Here is a 22,938-nt window from a genome sequence, read left to right as displayed (position 1 = left end):
CTCCAATTGTTGGACTAGATTAGTGTTTGATTATCAAGAAAGGAATTGGAATGAAATTCTGTTTGGTTAGCAAGAAATTGCAAGAAACAAAAAAATAATAATGTTGAGAAAATAAAAATGAAATTCTAAATGGATAAAAAATTTGTAAGAATATTAAAAGAAGAAAAAAAGAAAATGAAAAAAAAGAAATGGGTAAAAAAAAAAAACGAATTTAAGCTGACGTGGCTTTGTTTGCCATCTAAACATTGATGTGGCCAAATTAGCAGACATATCAACATGCATTTTATATAATATTTTAATATTAGGTATGCCAACTGTGTAAACCGTTTGTCACGTAAACATTTTCCGTTAGTTAGTTAACTGTAGGGATCAAATTGAGTGTAAGTTGAAAATAAGAGGGACCAAATTGACTGCTACTAAAATGTAGGGACCAAATTGATTGTGAGCCCAAAATGTATGGACTAAAATGGTATTTTTGCCTTTTTTCTATTAATAAGTGAGATTAGGGATTCAAATGATAACCCACTAGTGACATCTTTTGTGGTGCTCTATGTTTGTGAATTGTAGTTCAAACCCTACTTTTCTCTCTCTTCTCCTATGTACCTATCTAAAAAATGGTGAGAATGAAATATTAACCCTTTTTTTTTTTTTTTTTTTTTTTTGCTTCTAAAACTCGTGGACCCGACTAGTATCATAGTTGTTTGGCCTGAGTTTTTAGCTTTTTTTTTTTTAAAAAAAAAAAAAAAAAAAAAAAACCTGAATCCAATTTTCATTGTGCAAAATGAAATTAAAACCAGGAAACAAGTTTTAGGTGGTTTCCGAAAACTCAGACTAAATTCCATAACAATCTTGTAAATAAATTGGGATATTGTGAGACCCACTATTTGTGTTATTTAATCAAACACAAGAAGTACACTTTTTTCTCAAAACTGAAAATATCACCAAAACAACATTTTGTTGGTATTCTCTTCTTAAAAATATATTTTTTTGAAAGAGGAGCGATAACCAAATATCATGTCAAAATTATGTTTTGAAACTGGTTTCAAAATTAAAATGCAATTTTTAAAAAGCAGTTTTCTAAGTTTGGAAAACAAAAACAAAAGTTGGATAATATTGTTTAAAATACAAGTCTTTTAAAAATATTATAAATGTAAATTCCGACGAGGTTAAAACAAGGGGACCACATATAATGTTACCAAATATATTTGTTTAAAATTCAGGGAAAAAATAATTAGTTTAAGAATTTATGACTGTAGGGTCCCGTTTTTCAGGCTAAGCCCAAGATGCATGGGACCTTAGACCAATGAGCCCGATACAATGAATTTGTAGAGAGTGGGCCAAAGAGTTAGACTTTAATGTATGGACAACAACCATCACGGTGTTCCTCATGGGCCGAGTTTACCAAAGAGAATTGGTCCTCGGCACGATCCGATGAGCTTTTTCTAGTGCCTCTGGTGTGTGGGGGGGGTCTCCCCTCCTTCTGGTTCTCTTTACTCCCTTTTTATAGTCGTTTTCTTCCTCCTGAATGGGGTCCCTAGGGTAGATACTTGTCCCATCAGCCCCTCCCTCCAGTTGTTGGGAGTGGTTGTAAGGACAAAGAAGTGTCGCCTTGTCAGGCACAAGGCACTGAATGCAATAATGGCAGCCTTTCCCTTAGACGCTTCCGTTTTCTCCGTTGTCTTTTTCTGCTTTAATGCTTTTCTTGCCCTGTGGAATGATATGGAGTGTCCCTACCGGTGGTATGTTGCCTCTTTTACCCTCGGCTATATCTATGCCGAGGAGGATTCTCCCATGGCTAAGGAGGTGTTTTTCCTTGGGCTGGGCCTCTGTCCTAGTGTAGACATCGACATGGGCCTATTAGTCTTTTACCCCCCACAATGACCATTTCCTTTCTTCCATGTTGTACACGCATGTGTTGAACTTTGCATGCTTCAATATTTGTCCCTTGACAAGGGATTTCAATTTCACACACTTTGAAAACTCGTATAATATCCGAAAATATATAACGATGTAGTCTCTAAAATTATAACGATGTAGTCTCTAAATGTCATTGATTGAAATAGAAGGAGAAGAAGACAAGCCACAATGATGAAAGAGTGAAAGGTGATTTCCTCGCTTGGTGCATGCAATGTCAGCTCCTAGAATTTTTTCTAGAGTAATCATTTTGGAACTTAAATTATTCAAAATCTAGTAAAAACAGAACTTTATATATTGACCCAAAAAAAAAAAAAAAAAATACACACGCATATACATAAAATCTTATAATTTTCTTCTGAGTTTTTTTTTTTTTTTTTTTTTTAATCATTGCATGATAGTCTAATTATCAATTCTACAAATTACGTCTCTTTCAAAATTCTTGTTCAATAAAAATTTTCTCGGACATTTCTTTTTTGTTTGTAAGGGCCTAATATATTGTTACGGGAACCAAAATTCGATTACAAAGTTTGGTTATGAATTTAGTTGTAGCTTTAGGTTCAACCCTCATTAAACAAATTAACATGACTATATATTTTGAAAATCTAATCGTTGAATTATATATTCTTTATATTTTTAAAACAATATCAAATTTTATGCCAATAAAATGTTATTTACTATTCAATCTATAAACTTATTTTTTATATATAATTTTAGATTACAAAAACTCGAAACTTAAACATTTGATTGATGACATTGTTATTGATCTTTGATCTTATTGAAATTTTGCAAGCATGGAGGATATAAGAAGAAAATGTAATTCAATGATGGATTTGTCAAAATTCACATCCAATAAATAAAAAATTAAGGGGAGTTGTAAACTTAGTTTACAACCAAGTTTGTAGTCAAACTTTGTCCAAGTGTAATTTATGTTGGGCCTAAAAAAACCTTTAGGAGTAGTCTCAAAATTTTTTTAAGCACAAAAAAATCATAAAATTTTTGAATTTATAGGTAATCATTTTTTTTTTTCCAGATTAGGGTGGTCCTATGACAAGATCCAATAAATTTACAGGTGCAATAAGTGACAAAGTTTTAATAGCAGGCAAAAATGTTATCTTAGTAGTAGATGGAAATGAATCCTAGTAATAACTTACCGTTTAAGTTTTGTTGTGAAATTGTTGTGCTCATAATACTACTCTTTTAACACTTTCCCATGGGTTCACTAGGGATACTTGATCATGTTGTATTAAATTATGCACCAACCACAAATTAACTCTTAAGCAGGGTGTGGAATTAAGTGTAGAAAAAACTGTATCCCTAACATTGTTCAAACATGTATAATTTAATTTCTAAATTGTACCAATCAAGTATTATTAATTAAATATGAATATCATATTGTCTAAATAAGTAGGAAAATGGAAATTTAAACTATGATTCTCACATATGAAAGTTCTACAATATCTCCAAAATACAATATCACTAAAATATCACTAAAATACAATGCCTAAATATCTATATGTTTCAATTTGTCTGTGTTTACTTACTCTGTTTCTTTTATTTTATTTGCTAACTATTCTAACTGACAAAATCAATAGTACTTTTTCTTTTGTTTTATTTGAGTTGATGTGTTTCATTTTTGTTTTATTAGAAGAAGGTTGTAAATTCATTAATTAAAAGTCAAATCGACTAGAATTGTAGTAATAAAGTGTGGAGGAACATACTCTATTCATACCGAAAGAAAATCTAATAATAATAAAAAAAGGCTTTCGTTAAAATTTTTGCATTGTCAATCAAATGTCTAAAAGAAGCAAAAGAAGATCATTCCTCTTTTAGAAAATTTATAATTACCTCCGAGTCAACTTTTTGTTTTATTTGAGTTTAAATTTTGGAATGAAATATATTAGGTTCTAATGTTTAGGTTTTAATTTTATGTATGTTAGCAAACCAAGTATAAAAACATTTCTAGTATAAGATATTTATGTCTTAGAACAATTTTAGACATTGCTAAAGTTAATTCAAGTCAAGATTTAAGGATAAGTAAGCTGCAAAAAGAAGAATTCAGAATTTGCCTTGCTTGACCAATCGAGAGAGACCTTCGACCGATCGAACTATGCGATTTCTACAGATTTTAAATAAAGCCTAAAAGCCTACAAAATTTTTAGAGTTTGAGTCCAACACTGCTAAGTATAAAAGCAAAACCCTAATACACATTTACAAAAACTTGTGAGTTACTCCTGTGAGGTCTGAAAAGTTCTGTAACCTTTTAAGTCAACAAACATCTTCCGAAGATTAGATTAATATTGCTTGAACCGGTGGAGATAAGTTGCAACATAGAAGATCAACTACTGTTGATGATCTAAACCTTTGAGTAGGATCTCAAAGTCACAAATTGGAGTGCCTATGTGCAACAAATTCAAATAGAATAGTTCGTGAATTCAGAGCTGTGTGTGGTCATGTAAGTAAGTACTACAAGAGGTAGCATTAGATTTAGGTAAAAAAATCTATTGTAAACACTTTCGTTCTATTTAGTGAATTTATTGTCTTATGGATTGTTTAAGTTAAATCATTCTCAGGTTTTTTACCTTAAAACTGGATGGTTTCATTAGTTTTCCTAGGTCATCACATCGCTTGTCTTCTTTATTTTTCTGCTATTCTAATATGATGGTCATTATTTAACCTAGATCTGCATAATAAACCTAAATAACAACCTGATTAATAAATTAAGTTAAACAATCTAAATTTACAGGGGTCTAAATATATAAATTAAGTTAAACAATCTAAATTATAAGCTCGATTTTTAAAAAAAAAAAAAAAAATCTAGAAACACTGTATTAAATTATATTTTGTTTATACTTTTCTTAGAATGTTAGATTTTCAAGATGGACAAACAAATTAAAGTGAGGCAGTACATATATAAGGAAGTATAAGCAGCATATATAATTAATTGTGTATCCTTCAATGGTTAAAAGACGAACAAATTACTTTTGGAAAAATCAACCTCTTGATCTTCAAAATGTTTTTTTCTCCTTTTATGTAGTAAGCAAATGAAGACACTTTAGAGCTAGGGGACCATGACCTGCCAGAATATTTTAAAATTTCTTACACAGAAATTGATTATATAAATATATATATATATATATATATATATATATAATTTTATTAAATATTTACACTTATGGCCTCCAAAACCCAATTAAATTATTATGTATCTATAAATAAATAATTTTGTTAAATTATATATTTTTTATAAGAAATTAGACGGTTTCCTGTTTTTCTTTGAATAAAGTTATTCCATTTATTGCTAGATAAGGAATACAACATTAAATTGTTTTAAAAGTACAATAAATAACTTATTTGACTGTAAACAAAAAATTTCTTGTTTCTCCAAAAAAAAAAAAAAAAAAAAAAAGTTCTTATAAGTTTAAAAAAATCAAAATAAAAAAACACTTATATAGGTAACTAAAAAAAAAAACTCGAGAAATTTTAGTCAGTATCCATGTTTGGGTGTGGTTGCAATTTTGAAAATGATCTAAAAAATATTTTTCTTCATTAATATGACTCAAATGAAAAATGAAAAATCATTAATATTTCATGTATTTGCATTAGTGTCTAACATTTTCCACCCCTTTTAGGCGCGAGCACAAATGGTTCAATAATTAAACAAAACTAAAAATGTTGGAATCAAATTAGACATGTATTGTTCATTAATAGTCACTAATCGTGCGTAGACTCACACGATATGTGGGAAGATATAATTACTTTGAGATAGTATAATGTGTAATGTATTTTCTAAATTCTTTTGTAGATAATTTGTTTCCACCTAAAAATTAAACAGTTTCTAAAAGTAATTTTTATCTCTCTATTTTTACAAATATGTAATATTTTGTTTTGGTGTATTTGATTAATTTTATTCTTATTTGAAGTTTTCTATATTCTTCTAAATATTATTATTATGCACTCTATTTTTCTAATTTCTTCTGGTATAATTAGTTAATTACAACTAAAATTTTTAAGTTTCAAATTTCTTATTCTTCAAAGTGGATCAAAAAAGACAAAATGAACCGATGTGGACTGAATGGACCCAACAAAATCAAATGGACCCAATCAAACCAAATAGACTAATTTGGATGGAAATAGACCTAATTGACTAAAATTAACTGAAATGGTACACTGATGTGATTCCGTAAAAACATATCAACACTATATATTTTTGCATCTTTTAAAATTTATGACAAAGAATTGAAGAATTTGACCATAATTTAATAAAATTAACGAATTAGGCAGGACTTATTGTGTGTGAATTTTCAAATTAGTTACAGCATTTGAAGAGTGCGTAGAAAATTCTTTACTTTTTTCATCTTAAATGATGCATGAATTAATTTGCTACTTCGTACTAGTATATAATTATTACTGATTTTAGAATATAAATAATCCTAAAGGTACAAACTATTTTGCAAAATTTTTTACAAATTGTTGATATAATGATTGATTTTTGGTAAATGAAAAAAATGATATGAATAGTGAGCCTAAATGAAAATCAATAAAAGGCTGGCTGCATCAACATTTTGTAAAAATGTTATAAAATAATTTGTACTTGTAGCATTACTTTTAGAATATTTGGAGTACGTAAATCTTGAACACAATTGAATATGGTCATCATAATGTGTTGCTGCATAACATCACGAAGTAGCAACTCAGCCCGCCAAGAGAAAGGCTGGTAGTATAGTCCTCAAAATTATTCAACGTGCTTACTTCAATAAATAATCTTTTCTCAAAACTGATATAAAGAACCTCTAGTTACTTTGATCAAACATTAGCGAGGATGTAATACAGTAATTGAAGCATCATTTGTTGAGGCTAGCAGAATAGATTGATCTGACTGCGAATCTGGTTCAACGTTGCTATGTATAAAAAATGCAGGGCGTGAAGGTACTGATAAGCTGATAGAGTTGCTATTAAGCATTAGAACGACTGAAGCCATGGTTGGTCTATCAGCTGCATTTTCTTGAACACATAATAATCCAATGTGAATGCATCGGATTATCTCTGTTGTTGAACCAACCCCTAATGTGGGGTCTATAATGTTTGAAGCTGTCATGCTCCTCCAATTTGTCCATGCCTGCAAAATGATTTAAATGGCACACACAAATATTCAGCATATAACTTCTTTTATTTTGTCAATATCACTGTACAAGTAGAGCTCAATCTAGGGTAAAAGGAAAATGTATATGAAGATATTGTACTTACATAAGTAAGAAGATCCTCCCCATTTTCTTCATTACGGAAGTAACCATTTTTTTGTCCGCATATCATTTCAAGAACTAACACGCCAAAACTGAAGACATCGGACTTTACTGAGAAGTGTCCATGATATGCATACTCTGGAGCCATATATCCACTGCACGAGAAAATTAATAACATAACTTTATATACTCACGGCATATAGAAATTAGTAACATTAGTCTAATTTAAATGACAACAGAGCTCTTAAGTCTTAGCACTCATTTTCAAATACTATTAATTTTCTCTAATTTATTGGAGATGGTTCAATATTTTTTGGGACTTGTTTTTACAACGCAACATAATTCTTGTAATTGACAATACAAACATGTAATATTACAGTAATTATAAATTTTACTTGCTAGGATATATACTTACTATGTCCCGACGATTCTATTTGTATTACTATGGGTTTGATCTAGTATAACCAATCTTGCCATGCCGAAATCTGCAATTTTGGGATTCATCTCATCATCTAGCAGAACATTACTAGTTTTGAGATCACGATGAATGATGCGAAGTCTAGAATCTTCATGAAGGTAAAGAAGACCTCGAGCAATGCCTTCTATGATTTTGTAACGCCTTTGCCAATCCAAATATGCACGTTTTGTAGGATCTAGATTATTCATTTAAACTATGAGTCTATTGAAAAATGACACATCCAAGTGTATTTGAGAATACATGCAACCTATAAAATATTATGAATAAATCTAGAATTTACGGAAGAATTGCAACCATACCAAATATAACTTGATCGAGGCTTCCATTTGGCACAAACTCATAAATCAGAAGCCTTTCACATCCTTCCAAGCAGAAACCTCGAAGCTTAACTAAATTCCGATGTTGAAGCTTAGCAACTAACAATATCTCATTCTTAAATTCTAAATCACCTTGTCCAGAACCCTGGGATAGCCTTTTGACAGCAATTTCTTGTCCATTGGAGAGCCTACCCTATAGACACATTAAAATATTCAGTATGCAACCCTTGATAATAATAAAAAATTGTGAATTTAACTTGTTATGGCAAACAATTGATATACTTGATCATATGGAATTGTCAAATTACCTTATAAACAACACCAAATCCGCCTTGCCCAAGTTTATTTGCATCAGAAAAGTTATCTGTAGCAACTCTAATTGTTGGAAAATCGAAATGCAAGGATTCAGTACTGCTAATTTCATCCACTGCTTCACATATGGAACCAGTCAATACATCAGCATTAGATAAGCAGTTAAGATTGATGCAATTTAAATTATGTGCATACGTCATTAATAGACTCGCAAACACTAATTACTGAAGTAATCGTAGAGAACTACTAATGCGCAGATAATGTTTTCCAGAGGAACACTAGCTCTTTCAATAGCTTATCTTTCTAGAAAATTTGATTTAATTTTAAAACGATGGTAGCTTATTCTGTTTTGTAGGTACCCCTATTTGTTTTCTATTATAATAAGCCACACAAGTATCATGAACACACCACCTCAAATTTTATCTATCTCACAAAAGCAAAAGGTGTCATCTTTATTAAATCACCTCAGGATACGAAGATTAAGCCTATCTCTAAATCATGATCACCAAGCTACAAAATAGGAGGAGATATAGATAGCAATCAGAATTGATATTGAATGTTAGTTTGAATGTTATTATTATCTGGTGACCCAATAATCTGAACTAGAACTCATTGAAAAATACCCCACATTATTTCATGTTCCGTTTTACCTATAAATTTAAAGGAAAAATATATGCCTTGAAAGTCAATTGTCACTAGTATTGCCTATAAATAAAGCATCATATATGCATATATAAACACACACACTTATTGTCTGAATTTATTCTTATATTTTAAAGAAATTATATATTTAAAAATAGGAACAACAAACCAATTTTCAACTTACTTTTAGCTTTCTTTCTTTGCTTCCTCACCCTTAAAGAGATGCAGAAGCAGATGATTATTACAACGAGAATGACCACCACCACAACTATGGCGATGATAGTTTTAGATGAGTTACTCCCCTTTCCTGTAAAAATCAGAAATCTATACTCAATAAAACATTCCAAGCTTGAATTTGAAATTAACATTATTAGCGGGAAAAAAAAGGTTAAAAATTGAAAACAAAAGTTGAAAGCATGAATAATTAATTAGAAATCAACAATTGATATAAATTCGTTTTCACACCATGTTGAGTTATCAATTTATGATTAAACACAATTAATAGTCTTGTAGCTCGAACAATATTACTTTCACATGGATATATTATTAACACTTAACTTATTAGACATCAATTAGTTTAAGTGTGAAATAAAGTAAATGCTTGATTAAAAATATAAGAAACATTGGTGACCTAGAAATATATGATAAATATTGTGAGGTGTAAAAAGATATCCCACTTGGACAAGTTGCCACGCTGCACAACTCATCACCATTCCCCACATAACAACCCACTAAGACAAGTGGGGGGGACCTTTTTATTTTTTTATTATACTATTCTTCAGGTCATGGAAGTTGATCATTTTGGCTGCATATGAGCAAGCGGTCCTATCACAATTAACCACAAGATTTTATATTATTAAGGACACTGCAGTGTAAGAGACTCATAAAAAAAACCTATCCACCAAATTTATACTAGTTATAGACATATAGTCACACCAATGATCTATCGTTATTTCTGATATATATATATATATATATATATACATACATATATATATATATATATATATATATATATCTTTTTGGTTTGAAATTTCAGTCAAGAATAATGATCTTGAATCTCAGAAGCATAAGCAGAAGCATTAAGCATGTATTCACAAGGAAAAATGCTAAAGCAACCTGAGAAATTAACGCCATTAATTATACTTTGGTGGCTATTAAATTTAAAGGTAAACACATGCTCGTAGATAGCAAAAAGCTTAAAGGCTTCCTTTGGAGCAGTGGTTGGAAAAGTCTCAGATGAAAAATATTGTGAGGAATAGAAAAGTAGAAAGATAAATAGAATAATTCTAGAGACATAACAAATTACATGTCTAATTTTACAACTTTTTTATGATTTGTGCTCTTGTATGTTTGGTTGGGATATTAAAAAAATCAGATGGTGGAAAATAAATATAAATTTTCTTTGTTTGGTAGAGAAGAAAAATGAGAGCAATAAAAAATTAAAGTTTGTGTAAATTTACATTAGATAAAGAAGAAGATTGGGATAGGACCAAAATGATTGTTTTTTTTTTTTTTTTTTTTTGAGAAACAAACTCACACAGGAAAGAGGGAAAATAAGTTATTTTGACTTAACTATTCAATTTTAGTTAAATTTTCTCCCCCAATTTGGTAGGACCTGGTGAAAAACACTTGACTCTATCATTTTTCCCCTTGTTTTGAGTGATTTTCCTCGTTCATCAAATAATGAAAAGCATTACCTTTTCACCAACTTTTCCACCCAAAATTTCTATCCTCTTTATTTTCACCGGGAGCCGGAGAAAATCATGAATCAAAAATTGGAATTATATGATAAATTGTGATTTATCGTTCCCACACTCCCAGGACTTGTCCATGCAAGTGGTCCTATATTCTAATAAATAAATCTACATTGTCGCTTGTATGGTAGCTAATTTCCTTCGCTATAAACTAAAGCATGTGTTTTCGTACAGGCAGAACGACTTTCAAACTTTGATTAAATTACTTGAACATACAAAATTATATATACCCCACTTTTTATGAGTAAAAAAATACGGGATTTTTCTTATCTCCCTACTAATAAACAAAAGCATTTTTTTTTTATTCAAGCTACTTAATTTCTAAGTATTTTTTCTTATGGAAACTTTCTAAGAATTTCTCTTATCTATATTGTTTAAATTATCTTCAATTGTAACATCTATAAAATTTAATTTAAAATCATTAGTACAAAATGAGAGGTGGCACAAAAGATGAGCAAATAACACTTTTCATGAGCAAATTTATCGAGTACCAATTATTACAAATAAAAATTTATGAAGCTACAACAACTTAATGGGTCCTTGCTAATATCTCCCATAATATTGGATTAGCTTATTCCATGAATTAACTGTTTATTTAGTGAAAGAAATTACATAATTTGAAAAAAAAAAAAAAAAAAAAAAAAAAAAAAAACAACAACAACAACAACTATTCAATGCTAATAATTTTTTTTTTATAAATCATTTAGCATATGGATACCTTTTTTTATTTAAGAAACAAATGTTTACATAATTATCGTTTCTCACACTTCTAATAAATTTTTATTTTTTTTTAAAATATGTCGTCCTAGATTTTTTTCTAATAATTATCTAATGTATAAGATATAATATTTATATAGAAGTACAATTCAGAAGATGTCCTTTTGGGAAACGTACCTTTTGAAGGCGGAGGAGAAGGAGAAGGAGGAGATAATGACGGTGGAGATTGAACAAGAGTGCTGTCATAGAATTGGTCGGTCTCTATTCTTAAATTACAGCTTGGTGCAAGAATTCTCAGTCCCCTGTTTCCACTACAGCAATCTTGAATATAGCTTTGAGCATCAACTAAGCAATTACTACAATCGATTTCTGACAAATCAGGACTACACTGCATAAGCCCGTACATCGTATAGTTGTCACTTTTATAGTACGCAGTTCCAACTGCAATCTTGCGAAAAATACCTCCAGCTGAAGCTCTAACTCTCAGGTCATAAAATAAGGGTTTTAACACCGCGTTGAACTCAGTCAAGTTCGAGACATCACCACTTACAAGAGCTCGAGTAGGTTTAGTTTCCATAACACCAAATATCGAGTTGTTTGAGTATCGAGCTGTACAATTCATGTACCACATGACACCCCCTTTCTGTGTTGGACACAATTGTAAGAGCTCGTGAGCTGATATGTTGACACAACTACGGCAATCAGTTGGTGAAAGATCAGCTCTACAAAGCCCAGTGGCGTAAACTTTGTTGGTGCCCTCTCCGGCAGTGAAATTGTAGAACCCATAATCGATTTGTGTGTTGGAAGAAAGAGTGGAGATGAGGGTATTAAGGTTTGCTCTAAAGGTACTGTTACTAGTAACGTTACCAGTAGTTGAACACTCGTGAAGCACGTAGGGATCTCTCTGCGCATTAATGGTGGGATTATTAACAAGGAAAATGAGAATGGCATAGAAGAAGAAAAGTGATAATCTTGAAGTGCTCATTATTATTGTCACTCTGTATTTTTGCATTAATGGGAAGATTTAATATAGAATGCTAGGTTCGGAACCTTCATGTCAAGGAGTAAAGTGAAGCAATAATAATGGGGTACATTTTATTGTAAAGTAATGATGAATATATGGGATTGATTTGACTGTATGAACTTTGAGCTGCAAGTGGTACAACGTGCTAGATGGTTATCCGGTGAAAGCCCATGGTATTCAAATATTGCCAAATTTCATTAAATGTTTTAATAAGACGGGCAAGTTGATAAATTTTTAATGAAATATTCTTTTCTTTTTTTTGCTTTTCTTTTATATTTTTATTATAAATATAAGCAAGTGGATTTATATTAAGGTGGTTAACCACAGATTTATATTAAGGTAGTGCCGTAGGAATATGATTGGCTAAATCAATTGATTTTGAAGATTTTTCATTAACTTTATAATCATTTGACTATTGTTTTGTCAATCTTCTATTCAAATTAGTGATCCGTCAAAGAATTTCGAAGAGGATACCTCGTTAGGGTCAATTCATTGTGGACGTAAAATTTGTACAAAATTAATTACGAACATTTTCGGTACTTGTCGAAAGCAACCAAAAAAATATGTGGGGAAGTCATTGTTGTACCACATTGACAAAACAAGAGCATCGAAGGCTGCTGTTGCCATTTTAAGGTCAAGTACTTGTTGTGAATTTATTTTTTATTTTTTTTAAAAAGAGAGTTTCAATTTATGCTGTCCACTCCTGATAATAACTATCATCAAATCAAGACATCAATTAGTTTTTTATGTAGGCGGAGATTGCACCTCAAATCTCATATATAACTATTAGAGATTTTATCAGTTAAACTAACTGGTAAAAGCATAATAAAATATTGTTAGGAGTATGCTTGCCCTTATTTGGTTTGCATTGAGTTGTAATGTTCACTCATCCAATAAATGCATAAATGACAGGGTTTAGGGTAAGTTTTCTCTATTCTTTGTTTTTTTTGGGAAAATCATGTTCACTTATCCAATAGGATAAAACTTAGGTACAGTACTTTAGGTACTATTCCTTAGATTTCCCTTTTAAGATTCAGTCATGTGACTACTTAACTAAAAAGTATACTTTCATCTCATGAGACAAAATCCACATGACAGAATTTTAAAATAGGAACTTAAAGAGCAGTACATAAGTACTGTACATAAATCTTGCTCAATCCAATAATTGCATAAATAATAGAGACTAGGGTAGGTTTTCCCTATTCTTTGTTTGGCCACCCTGAGAGTACCATAGAATTGCTTGAATGCTACGGTCATAGACTAAACCGAGAAGAAACTAATTAAATCCAAGTATAAATGTCTATATTCTTACTTTTAAGTAATGGTTAAATATTTAAATTTAAGAGTACATGTTTAGTTTCTGTCCTTTACAATGTATTTTAATTTTATCTTTAATTTTTTAAACATGTTAATTGAGCCTCTAACTTTTTGATATTGTATTAAAATGGTCTCCACTATTCAATAATTGATAAAAAATATTAATGTAACTAACAACCAAAATAAAATATAATTTCTTGACCGCAGAGAATGCCACTTGAACTGCCCTGTGGCCTAAATTAATAAAAAGCATAAAAACAAAAACCAAAATGCACGTGTAAACGCATCCTTCAATCTATATTTTTCTTTTTGCACTTTCTCATCTTTCCTGGAAATTTTCCTTAGAAACAAACACATCCAAAAAAAAAATTAACCAAAGATTTAAGCTTCATCCACCAAGAAAAAATGACATTTTCTTGGCATCCCAACAGTAACCAGGAATCAAATACTACCCATGCTCATTTCTCGAACTCCTCTCCGGTATTGACTCTTCACTACTTCCCCGAAATTCCAAACCCAGACTCTCTACTCCCCAGATATGGCACTCATAGAACCACACTCCTTCACGGACTTGACCCACAGACCACCTATAAGATGAACTTAGAATGATCCCAATACCACCCACATATCCCTCTCTCTCTACTTGTACTTCCCATCCTCCACCATTCCTGGGTTTTTGACATGATTTTTCTTGTTAACTTGATTTGGTAGGCCACATATATTTGGAAATGGAATGATTGATACATACCTTGAAGAGATTTTTATTTCCTGCCATTTTGGAATATGGCTGAAAACTTGATTCATGCGCAAACATCAACATATGCGGGCTTGTAAATCTCATTGTTGAATAATTTTTTTTTTCTGTATTTTTTTTTTAATTGTTGAATTTCTTTATCTGAACAAATGTTTGAAATTGTTTTGTGCCATATTCCTTTCTCTTTCCCTTTAATTTTTTAATTTGGTGGTTTTATTTGAGGGGAGAGCCATTGACAAGCGGGGAGAGAGAGGGTAAGGTGGCCGCCTTTGATTGGGTCTTCTTTGGGTGATGAGGCTGAATAATTGGTTTTGAAATATTTGTGTCAGTTTGTTTCAGAGGAAAGTGTAACGAAAGATGAGAGAAAGTGCAATAAGGGAAATAGATTGAAGGCTACGTTTTCTTATTAAAAATGAAAAAAGAAAGATTGAAGGTTATGTTTGCGCGTGGTCTTTAGTTGGATTATTGTCTGCATTCTGAGCACCCATGTTACGCGGAGAGTTAAAATAATATTTAAATAATTAAAAATTCTTCCTCCTCATTTCAATAATGGAATGAATTCATATGTATATAACACCGCTGATGAGTTAAAGGAGTCAATCAAGGCAATGTTCGGTGCAATTGAGATTTGGCCTCAAGAATCCTAACTTGGGCTGCCATCCTTGGTGGGCCGGTCAAAAAGTAATATTTTTACCAATTTAAAACAGAGGGTCACAAACAAAGTGTCGGGTTGGAAGGAAAAACTCTTGATGACTGCTGGTAAGGAAATTCAGATCAAAGCGGTTGCACAAGCAGTACCGTCTTACTCCATGTCATGCTTTCTCTTGCCGAAGAAATTATGTGATGAGCTCACTTCCTTGGTTCGACAGTTCTGGTGGGATTAGGTTAAAGATGAGAAAAAGCTAGCTTGGTTAAACTGGGATAAGCTGTGCATGCCAAAGGAAATGGGTGGCATGGGGTTCAGGGACTTGAGGATGTTCAATTTAGCGCTTTTGGCAAAGCAAGGATGCATCAAAATATTCAATATGAAACCCTTAATAATAAAAAAGTTCTGAATCTAACCTGTTATGACAGACAATTAAGATACTTGACTATATGATATTGCCAAATTACCTTGTAGACAGGAACCAAATTCTCCTTTCCCAACCTTATTTACATTAGAAAAGTTGTATGTAGTTACTCTAATTGTTGGAAAATTGAACTCCATTGATTCAATATTGCAAATTTCATCCACAATGTTGGGTTATAGATCGATCCCGGTTAATTAAATCAATTATCTAAGTTGATTAATTAGGTCAAATTATATGCAAATCATGGAGGTACACACAAATCACCAAATATATTAAGTGTAGTAGAAATTAAATTGACACGGTGATTTGTTGAAAAATGGAAAAAACCTCTTGAATGCAAAAAATCTCATCGGGTGAATTTCAAGTCATCATTCCCAAGAATCCATTAATCATGAATAAGCGGTTACAAGTATAAAGAATCTTATCACTACCCTGAACTATCTCAAAATGCCAACCTACAGCCTTAGTTTAACTTTAACCACAGCCACACGTTATTTTCAAAAAGAATAAACACAGCCACATGTTTTGAAAATGCATTGAGAAGCCAAACGCATTGAGAAGCCAAATCCTTAGGGACGAGAAGGTTGGTGTTAAGTGAAATGCGCAGGGACAAGAAAGCTGGTGTTATTGTGTTAAGCGAGGAAGAGGAGAAGATAGGAAAAAAAAGTAAGAACGAGAGATGCAAATTAACAGAATGAGTCCATGATGCAGCGGTAGTCTTTGCCGAAACTTTGTCATTGTCTCAGTGTCACAGATCTACTGGTTTTTTGCAACGGTAGGCTCTGTCGGAACTTTCAGCCCGGTATCCATTTATCGGCCAAAATAGCCGGATTTCACCGGTACGGCTAGTACGTGGCTGGTACGGCCGGTATTTTTTCCAGTACGAAACAAAGGTGGTATCTGTACCGGTTTACTGATCGGTACGGTATATTCCGGCGGTACCGGCCGGTACGGTACGAAATTGACTACCTTGGTTTAATGACAATTGATACAGTATTAAGTTATGCACATGCCTCATTAATATGCTCACCAACACTAATTACCAAAGTAATCTTACAAAACCACTAATGCTCAAAATGTGTATACCACTATAATATCCTTTTATTTTTGTTGAAGTTATTTTTAAGCGAACACTCACTCCTTCAAAAATTTATCTTTCTAGATATTATGATGTAATGTTGAATTCGTGGTAGCTTAATCTTATTTTATAAAAGGAACTAGTTTGGATCAGGTAGTGCTCTTCTACACTAGATCCATTGGAATACAAACCCATGTCAAAAAAGTTAATTAATTTTTCTTTTCTCATAAAGCATTTTTAAAACTATTTTTTAAATTAATTACCTTAAGATATTTATTAACTTTTCTAAAATTTTATTATACCATACCGACCACAAACCCATTATATGTGACAAGACTTATTCCCTTTGAGTGTAGGTCTAACAAATGTTCCCTCAAACCTCATGGATAAGGGAAATTATTGTGTACTTCCGGAATATCATAAATGCGTATTTCTTCTTCTCACATGAATGGTAGGTCCCACTAATTAAATTCATGGTGTGACCCACCATTCATGTGAGAGGAAGGAGTATGCATTTATAATATTCTGGGAGTACCTAATAATTTTTCCATGGATAATATGCTACAAGCCTACCAATAGGTTTTAGGGAGGATTTCCCACTAACTATGAGCGAGGAATGTCAAGGACTCACTTCTTTCTTATTTTATGAATACCTATATAATACCCTAAACACCTCTATACAGGGGTATGCTTACAAGAGGACTCATTGTTATTTTGCAATTATGTCTTCCCCAAATAGAAATGAGTAATTCTAGTATTACATAAAAAGTAACAACTTTTACCACAATTATTATATGTGGCTGATTGTGATTGGTTGCGTGTCTTTTTTGCATAAACTTACCACTTTTTTCTACCACTCACCATCTGCTATATATATGCTCTGTGGTTTAGAGTTGAGTTTTAGGATTTAGGGTTTAGGGTTTCAATTTCGCATAAACTTCACTACTTTTTTCTACCACTCACCACTGCATAAGAATTGTGATTTATTACATGCTCTTTAAATTTTTGAACAAAAGTTGATTTACTCACTTAATTTTCTGAGCCTCGACAGGTGGAGTAGGTCTGTCCAAGATGAGCTTAGGATTTACTATTAATATTATTAGAATGACATCAATCTGGACCAGAAGAGTAAAGACCAGTTCTAAGTTGAGTCTTTTCTCACTTTTCTCAAACTATCCGTGTAAACGCGTATGGCCAACCTTTTCTGCCTTCTACTTTTTTTTTTTTTTTTTTTGATAATCTGCAATGCATTATTGGAAGAACGCAACTCAAAAAGGATAATCTGCCTTACAAACAGCCAACAAGGCAGGGGGCAGATTATCAAGCAAAAACACAAAAGCAAGCTTGGAACGCAAAGAAAAATTAGCTACTTGGTGTGCAACACCATTACAGTTCCTACTAACCCAAACAAAAGAACAAGAAAGAAAACAATCAGACAAAGTAACAGTATTGAGAAGCTGGGTCCGAATGCACCAGGGATAAGATTGATTCAGTGAGTTGATGGCATCAAAACAAATCTTAGCATCCCCTTCAAATAAAACCTTGGTCCATCTTTCCACTTTGGCAAGTTTGGCAGCCCATAGCAATGCTTCAGTCTCAGCTTGGAGAGGATTTGTGTTCTTAATCAGCCTTGCCCAAACTTTGAGAGGAACTCCACGGTAATCACGGGCTACCACGGCAATGGCAGCTTGCGTAGCAGATGTGGCAGCATCTATGTTGATCTTTATACAACCCTCCGGTGGAGGTGACCACGCTTGGATTGGAGAAGGAGTAACATGCTCTGTGCGGGGAGTTAGAATTGTGGAAAACTCAGAGCATTTGGTCAGGACCATCCCAATAGATGAAGCAACATCCCATCTGCAATTTTGATGAAGTGCCCGGTTCCTAGCCATCCAAATTTCTTCAATTGTAAACACCATCCGTAGAAGTACCTGCCCTTTTTCAATATCTTCGCAAGGGAAATTTGGGGGGTTCAGACAGACCTTGATGATATCCTCAGGGAGGGAAATAGCTAGATCCTCTGTTTTAATACCCCAACACACAGCGAACCAAAATGATCTAGAAGCAGGGCAGTTGAAGAAAAGGTGGCTTGATGATTCAATGCTATCCTTGCAGAACATGCAGTATGCATCACTTACGTGGAGGCGGTTAAGTAAATTTTCTTTTGTGGGAAGAACATTTACCCCAATCCTCCAAAGCAACATTTTCAACCTCTCCGGTAGATTCAAATTCCAAATTTTATTCTAGGAAATTCCATGAGGGGTTAGAGAAGGTAGGATTGAGCAGCCAGTGTGATACGCTGATTTGACTGAGAAATTCCCTTTTGGGTCCAGTGTCCATATGAGTTTGTCCGGAACAGGTCTAGATGGAATAGGGATGGCTAGGATAGCTTGAGCCGAAGTGGAGTTGAACAACTCCTTGACCAGATTTTGCTTCCAGCATTGCAGTTCTGAGTCAATCAGGTGGCTTACTAGGAGAGGTAGTTCTGTAAACTCCTCTGCTTTGGGGGTTGGGATGAAACCTTCAATCCATGGGACCCAAGGGTCTGTCCATATGTCAATGGAAGACCCATTGCCTAAAGCAAAACATGCACCTTTAGCAATAATACTCTTTGATTGCTCAATAACCCTCCAGATGGGTGAAGCTCGCTTAGGTGGCTCGGAGTGCAACCAATCCTTTGACACTTTATATTTAGCCCTCAAAATGTTCATGCACAGGCTATCTCGCTTGGAGGCGATCATCCATGCAAGCTTGGCGAGGAGCGCATTATTAATATCCTTTGCTTTTTTGAAACCGAGTCCGCCTTGACTCTTTGGGTAGCAAAGTTTGTCCCAAGCCCTCCAAGCTAGGAAATGGCCCTCTGATTTCTTAGGATTCCACCAGAATCTCCTTGACAGGGAGTCGAGGTTTTCGCACACTTTTTTGGGTATGTTGAAGGTAGCCATGCTGTAACTCGGAATGGATTGAGCAACCGAGCATATAAGAGTCCTCCTACCAGCCCAAGATAGGCATTTTGTCCTCCAGCCCGTGAGCTTAGCTTCAAGCTTGGACTGGAGATAAGAAAAATCCTTGGCAGGCGCTCTAGAAAGAAGAAGCGGCGCGCCCAGATAAGTTGTATCATTTTTAAGGGACCTCATATGGAGAATACTCTTCAAGGACCTGCGCGTATTGCTTTGAGTGTGCTTAGAGAAAAGGATGCCCGACTTCTCCCTATTAACTTGTTGGCCAGACCAAAGGCAATACTTATTCAGGATATGGTTGATTGTTGTTGCATCATTTTTAGAGGCTTTGGAGAATAGAATGATGTCATCCGCATACATAACATGAGTAATTATGGGTCCACTTCTACTAGTTCTGATTCCACATAGGTTTCTCTGCCTCAGCTCCTTATCCAGCATCCTGGAAAGCACTTCTTGCCCCAAAATGAAAAGGTAAAGGGAGAGAGGATCCCCTTGCCTAAGCCCTCTGCTTGGTTTGAAGCACTCGGATTTTCCTCCATTTACAAGGATTTCAAAGGAAACCGAGGAAATGCAGTTGAGAATCCAATTTGAGAATACTTCATTGAAACCGAGGTGGAGAAGAACAGCATGGATGAAGTCCCAACTGACCCTATCATATGCTTTTTGAAGATCAATTTTAATAGCCATCAGATCTGGCTTAGTTTTCCGAGACTTGAAACTGTGCAGAATTTCTTGAACAATGACTTGATTCTCGGCAATCCATCTATTGGGGATGAAGGCAGACTGTGCTGGAGAAATAATTTTGTCGAGCAACGGTCTGAGCTTTGCCACCAAAATCTTGGATATAATTTTGTACACCACATTACAGAGGCTTATAGGCCTGAAATGGTTAACAGTAGTGGGATTAGAAATTTTAGGAATAAGAACAATGAGGGAGCTATTTACCTCCCTAGGCATGGTTCCACAGATGAAGAATGATGTGACAGCATTTATGACAGTATCGCCGACAGTAGGCCAGAGCTTCTTATAGAATATAGCCGGAAAATCGTCTGGGCCTGGGGCTTTAAGGTCATTCATACTGAACAGGATGCCTTTAATCTCATCTTGAGAGGGAATTTTACATAACTCAGCATTTTCATCCTCTTTGATGCAAGGAAGAACAAGATGTTCGAAATGAGGCGGGAATTCAGCTTCATTTTGCTGGAACAGATCCTTGAAATGGTCAAGGAACCTCTTTCTGATAGCATTGCCCTCTGTAATCCATGATCCATTTCCGTCTCGAATAGCATCGATACTATTTCTTTTCCTTCTCACAATTGTGGACAAGTGAAAAAATTTAGAATTTTTGTCCCCTAACTTCAGCCACAACTCCCTTGATTTTTGGCACCACAGTGTTTCACTCCGGAGGAGCCATTCTGATAGCTCTGCTTGAAGGGCTGCTTCTAAATCCCCATATTGAAACGATGGGGGCTGACTTTGAATTTCTTTGATACGCTTCATAATGGCATTGATCCTCTCCTGACACTTTCCGAACACTTCCTTGTTCCACTTTTTTAGTGCATCTCTAGTGGCAGCCTACTTCTTACACAACCTAGTGAATTCAGAGCCCCCGTGTTCATCATTCCAAGCACTGTCTATGACTGAAGCACACCTATCATCCCTTAGCCAAGCAACCTCAAATCTAAATGGTCGGTGAGCAAAGCTGGATTGAGGATTCGTGTCAAGCACTATGGGAGTATGATCGGACCCAATGGCGCCGAGATGGGTTAAAGTTGCTTTCGGATATGCAAGCCTCCAGGAGATGTTTGCAATTCCTCGGTCCAGCCTTCTTTTAATTGTAGCATTACCCCACCTACCTTTCGCCCAAGTGTATTTAACCCCAGAGTAACCTAAATCAATTGCCCCAACCTCAAACATCAGGTCCTTAAGAAAATTTGTGGAGGAGCTGCCTTTTTTGCCTCCTAAAATTTCATTCTCATTGAGCACAAAGTTGAAATCCCCAAAACACATCCAAGGTCCATGATGAGCTTCAAGTAATGCCATAAGATTTTCCCATGCCTTCTTCTTTTTTGATGGATACGGTGGACCATAGAAGCCAACCAAGAGCCATTCACAAGCAGAATCAAAAATTTTAACAGCAATAAGATTTTTGTTGAAATCCACAACCTCAACAGACAACCCATCTTTCCACAAAATACAGAGCCCTCCTGCTCTGCCTTTTGCTTCAACAACAAACAGGTGATCAAACTTAATAGACCTTTTAACAAACTCCATTCTACTAATACTAGCCTTAGTTTCAGACAGAAAAATTAAATCGGGCCTAGCCCCTTTTATTTGAGCCTTCAAGGCTCGAACTGTCGAGGCGTTGCAGATGCCCCGACAGTTCCAACCGAATAGCTTCATGGAGACGGTGGGGGCATGATAAGGCCCGCCTCCTCGGCCATATTTGAAAATGCATTGTTCTGAACATAGATATCAGAAGAGTTGTGATAGAAAGACTTACAGTTGAATTTTTCATCCTCAGCTAAGTGTCTTTCTTTGATTATGAACTGCTCTAGGCTTGACTGTGGAATGAGAGCTACAGTCTCAGGATCAAAGAAAATTGGTTTTGGACTCCTTGCATCAAGTCTAAGCTGTTTGGTGAAAAGCTCACTCTCTTTCCCGGTTTCTTTCCTCTTCAACGGGTTTGGTGGTGGTATTTCAGCATATGGATGCTGCAGCTGTGGTATTTGGAGCTCCTGATTTGGTGGTTGGCACTCAGAATTAGGAACAGAGGAGGAAGAACACGGGAAGAGGTCAACATGCTCTCTGTGGAATGTGGTGGATTGAGGAGTTAGGGATACAGAATGCTCACTTACTGGACGTTGATGGGTTGGGCTAAGGCTAGACTCTGTGCTGGTTTTTTGGTCTGAAGATAAGTCAGCAAGCTCCACTGTGGAACTTAGGCCCACTTGCACAGGGGTTAAGCGGAATAATCTACGGAAACCACGGTTTTGGGCCTTGGTTCTAAAGCCCAATTTAGCCTCTACCTTAGAGCACGTTGCAATGTGTGGATTCCTTGTCTTCTGTGGCAAATCCAGCTCAGCAAGTGTGGATGTTACATGCGTATTACAACTCGTACCTGCTGACATCGTGGAGGTGAAAATAGTGTGAGCTTGCCACGCGTTTTGAGCAGTTAGTGAGCTGGTACAGTGGTCCCGGGTTGAGTGGCACGACGTTGGTGTTGTCCTTTCAGGTGTACCAACTTGCACAGAGCTACTGCCCAACTCCGGTGATGCCATTTCATGTGTACCACCTTTCTCAACGTTATTTACACGTTCCGGTGGCTGTTCCGAAGACTCTGTGGCCCTATTGG

General features: G+C 34.5%; 3 protein-coding genes across 3 annotated transcripts; all 3 read right to left on the bottom strand.

Moving 5' to 3' along the window:
- Positions 1-6,467: 6,467 nt before the first annotated feature.
- On the bottom strand, positions 6,468-12,454 carry LOC115972739 (putative receptor-like protein kinase At4g00960). The gene is made up of 7 exons (XM_031092999.1): positions 11,558-12,454; positions 9,091-9,213; positions 8,261-8,382; positions 7,935-8,145; positions 7,573-7,810; positions 7,162-7,312; positions 6,468-7,033 (listed from the first exon to the last, which is right to left on the bottom strand). Exons 1-7 carry the CDS (start codon positions 12,390-12,392, stop codon positions 6,728-6,730), a joined length of 1,986 nt encoding a protein of 661 aa, XP_030948859.1. The 5' UTR covers positions 12,393-12,454; the 3' UTR covers positions 6,468-6,727.
- Positions 12,455-17,891: 5,437 nt separating this feature from the next.
- Positions 17,892-18,827, bottom strand: LOC115972767. Its single transcript, XM_031093024.1, has one exon. It carries the CDS (start codon positions 18,825-18,827, stop codon positions 17,892-17,894), a length of 936 nt encoding a protein of 311 aa, XP_030948884.1.
- Positions 18,828-21,158: 2,331 nt separating this feature from the next.
- On the bottom strand, positions 21,159-21,857 carry LOC115972766. Its single transcript, XM_031093022.1, has one exon. The coding sequence runs from the start codon at positions 21,855-21,857 to the stop codon at positions 21,159-21,161; it is 699 nt and encodes a 232-aa protein (XP_030948882.1).
- Between the last annotated feature and the right edge of the window lie 1,081 nt (positions 21,858-22,938).

Source organism: Quercus lobata, unplaced genomic scaffold (genome assembly GCF_001633185.2).
Source record: "Quercus lobata isolate SW786 unplaced genomic scaffold, ValleyOak3.0 Primary Assembly Scq3eQI_73, whole genome shotgun sequence".
Lineage (NCBI taxonomy): Eukaryota > Viridiplantae > Streptophyta > Magnoliopsida > Fagales > Fagaceae > Quercus > Quercus lobata.
This window is presented reverse-complemented; position numbering and strand designations above follow the sequence as displayed.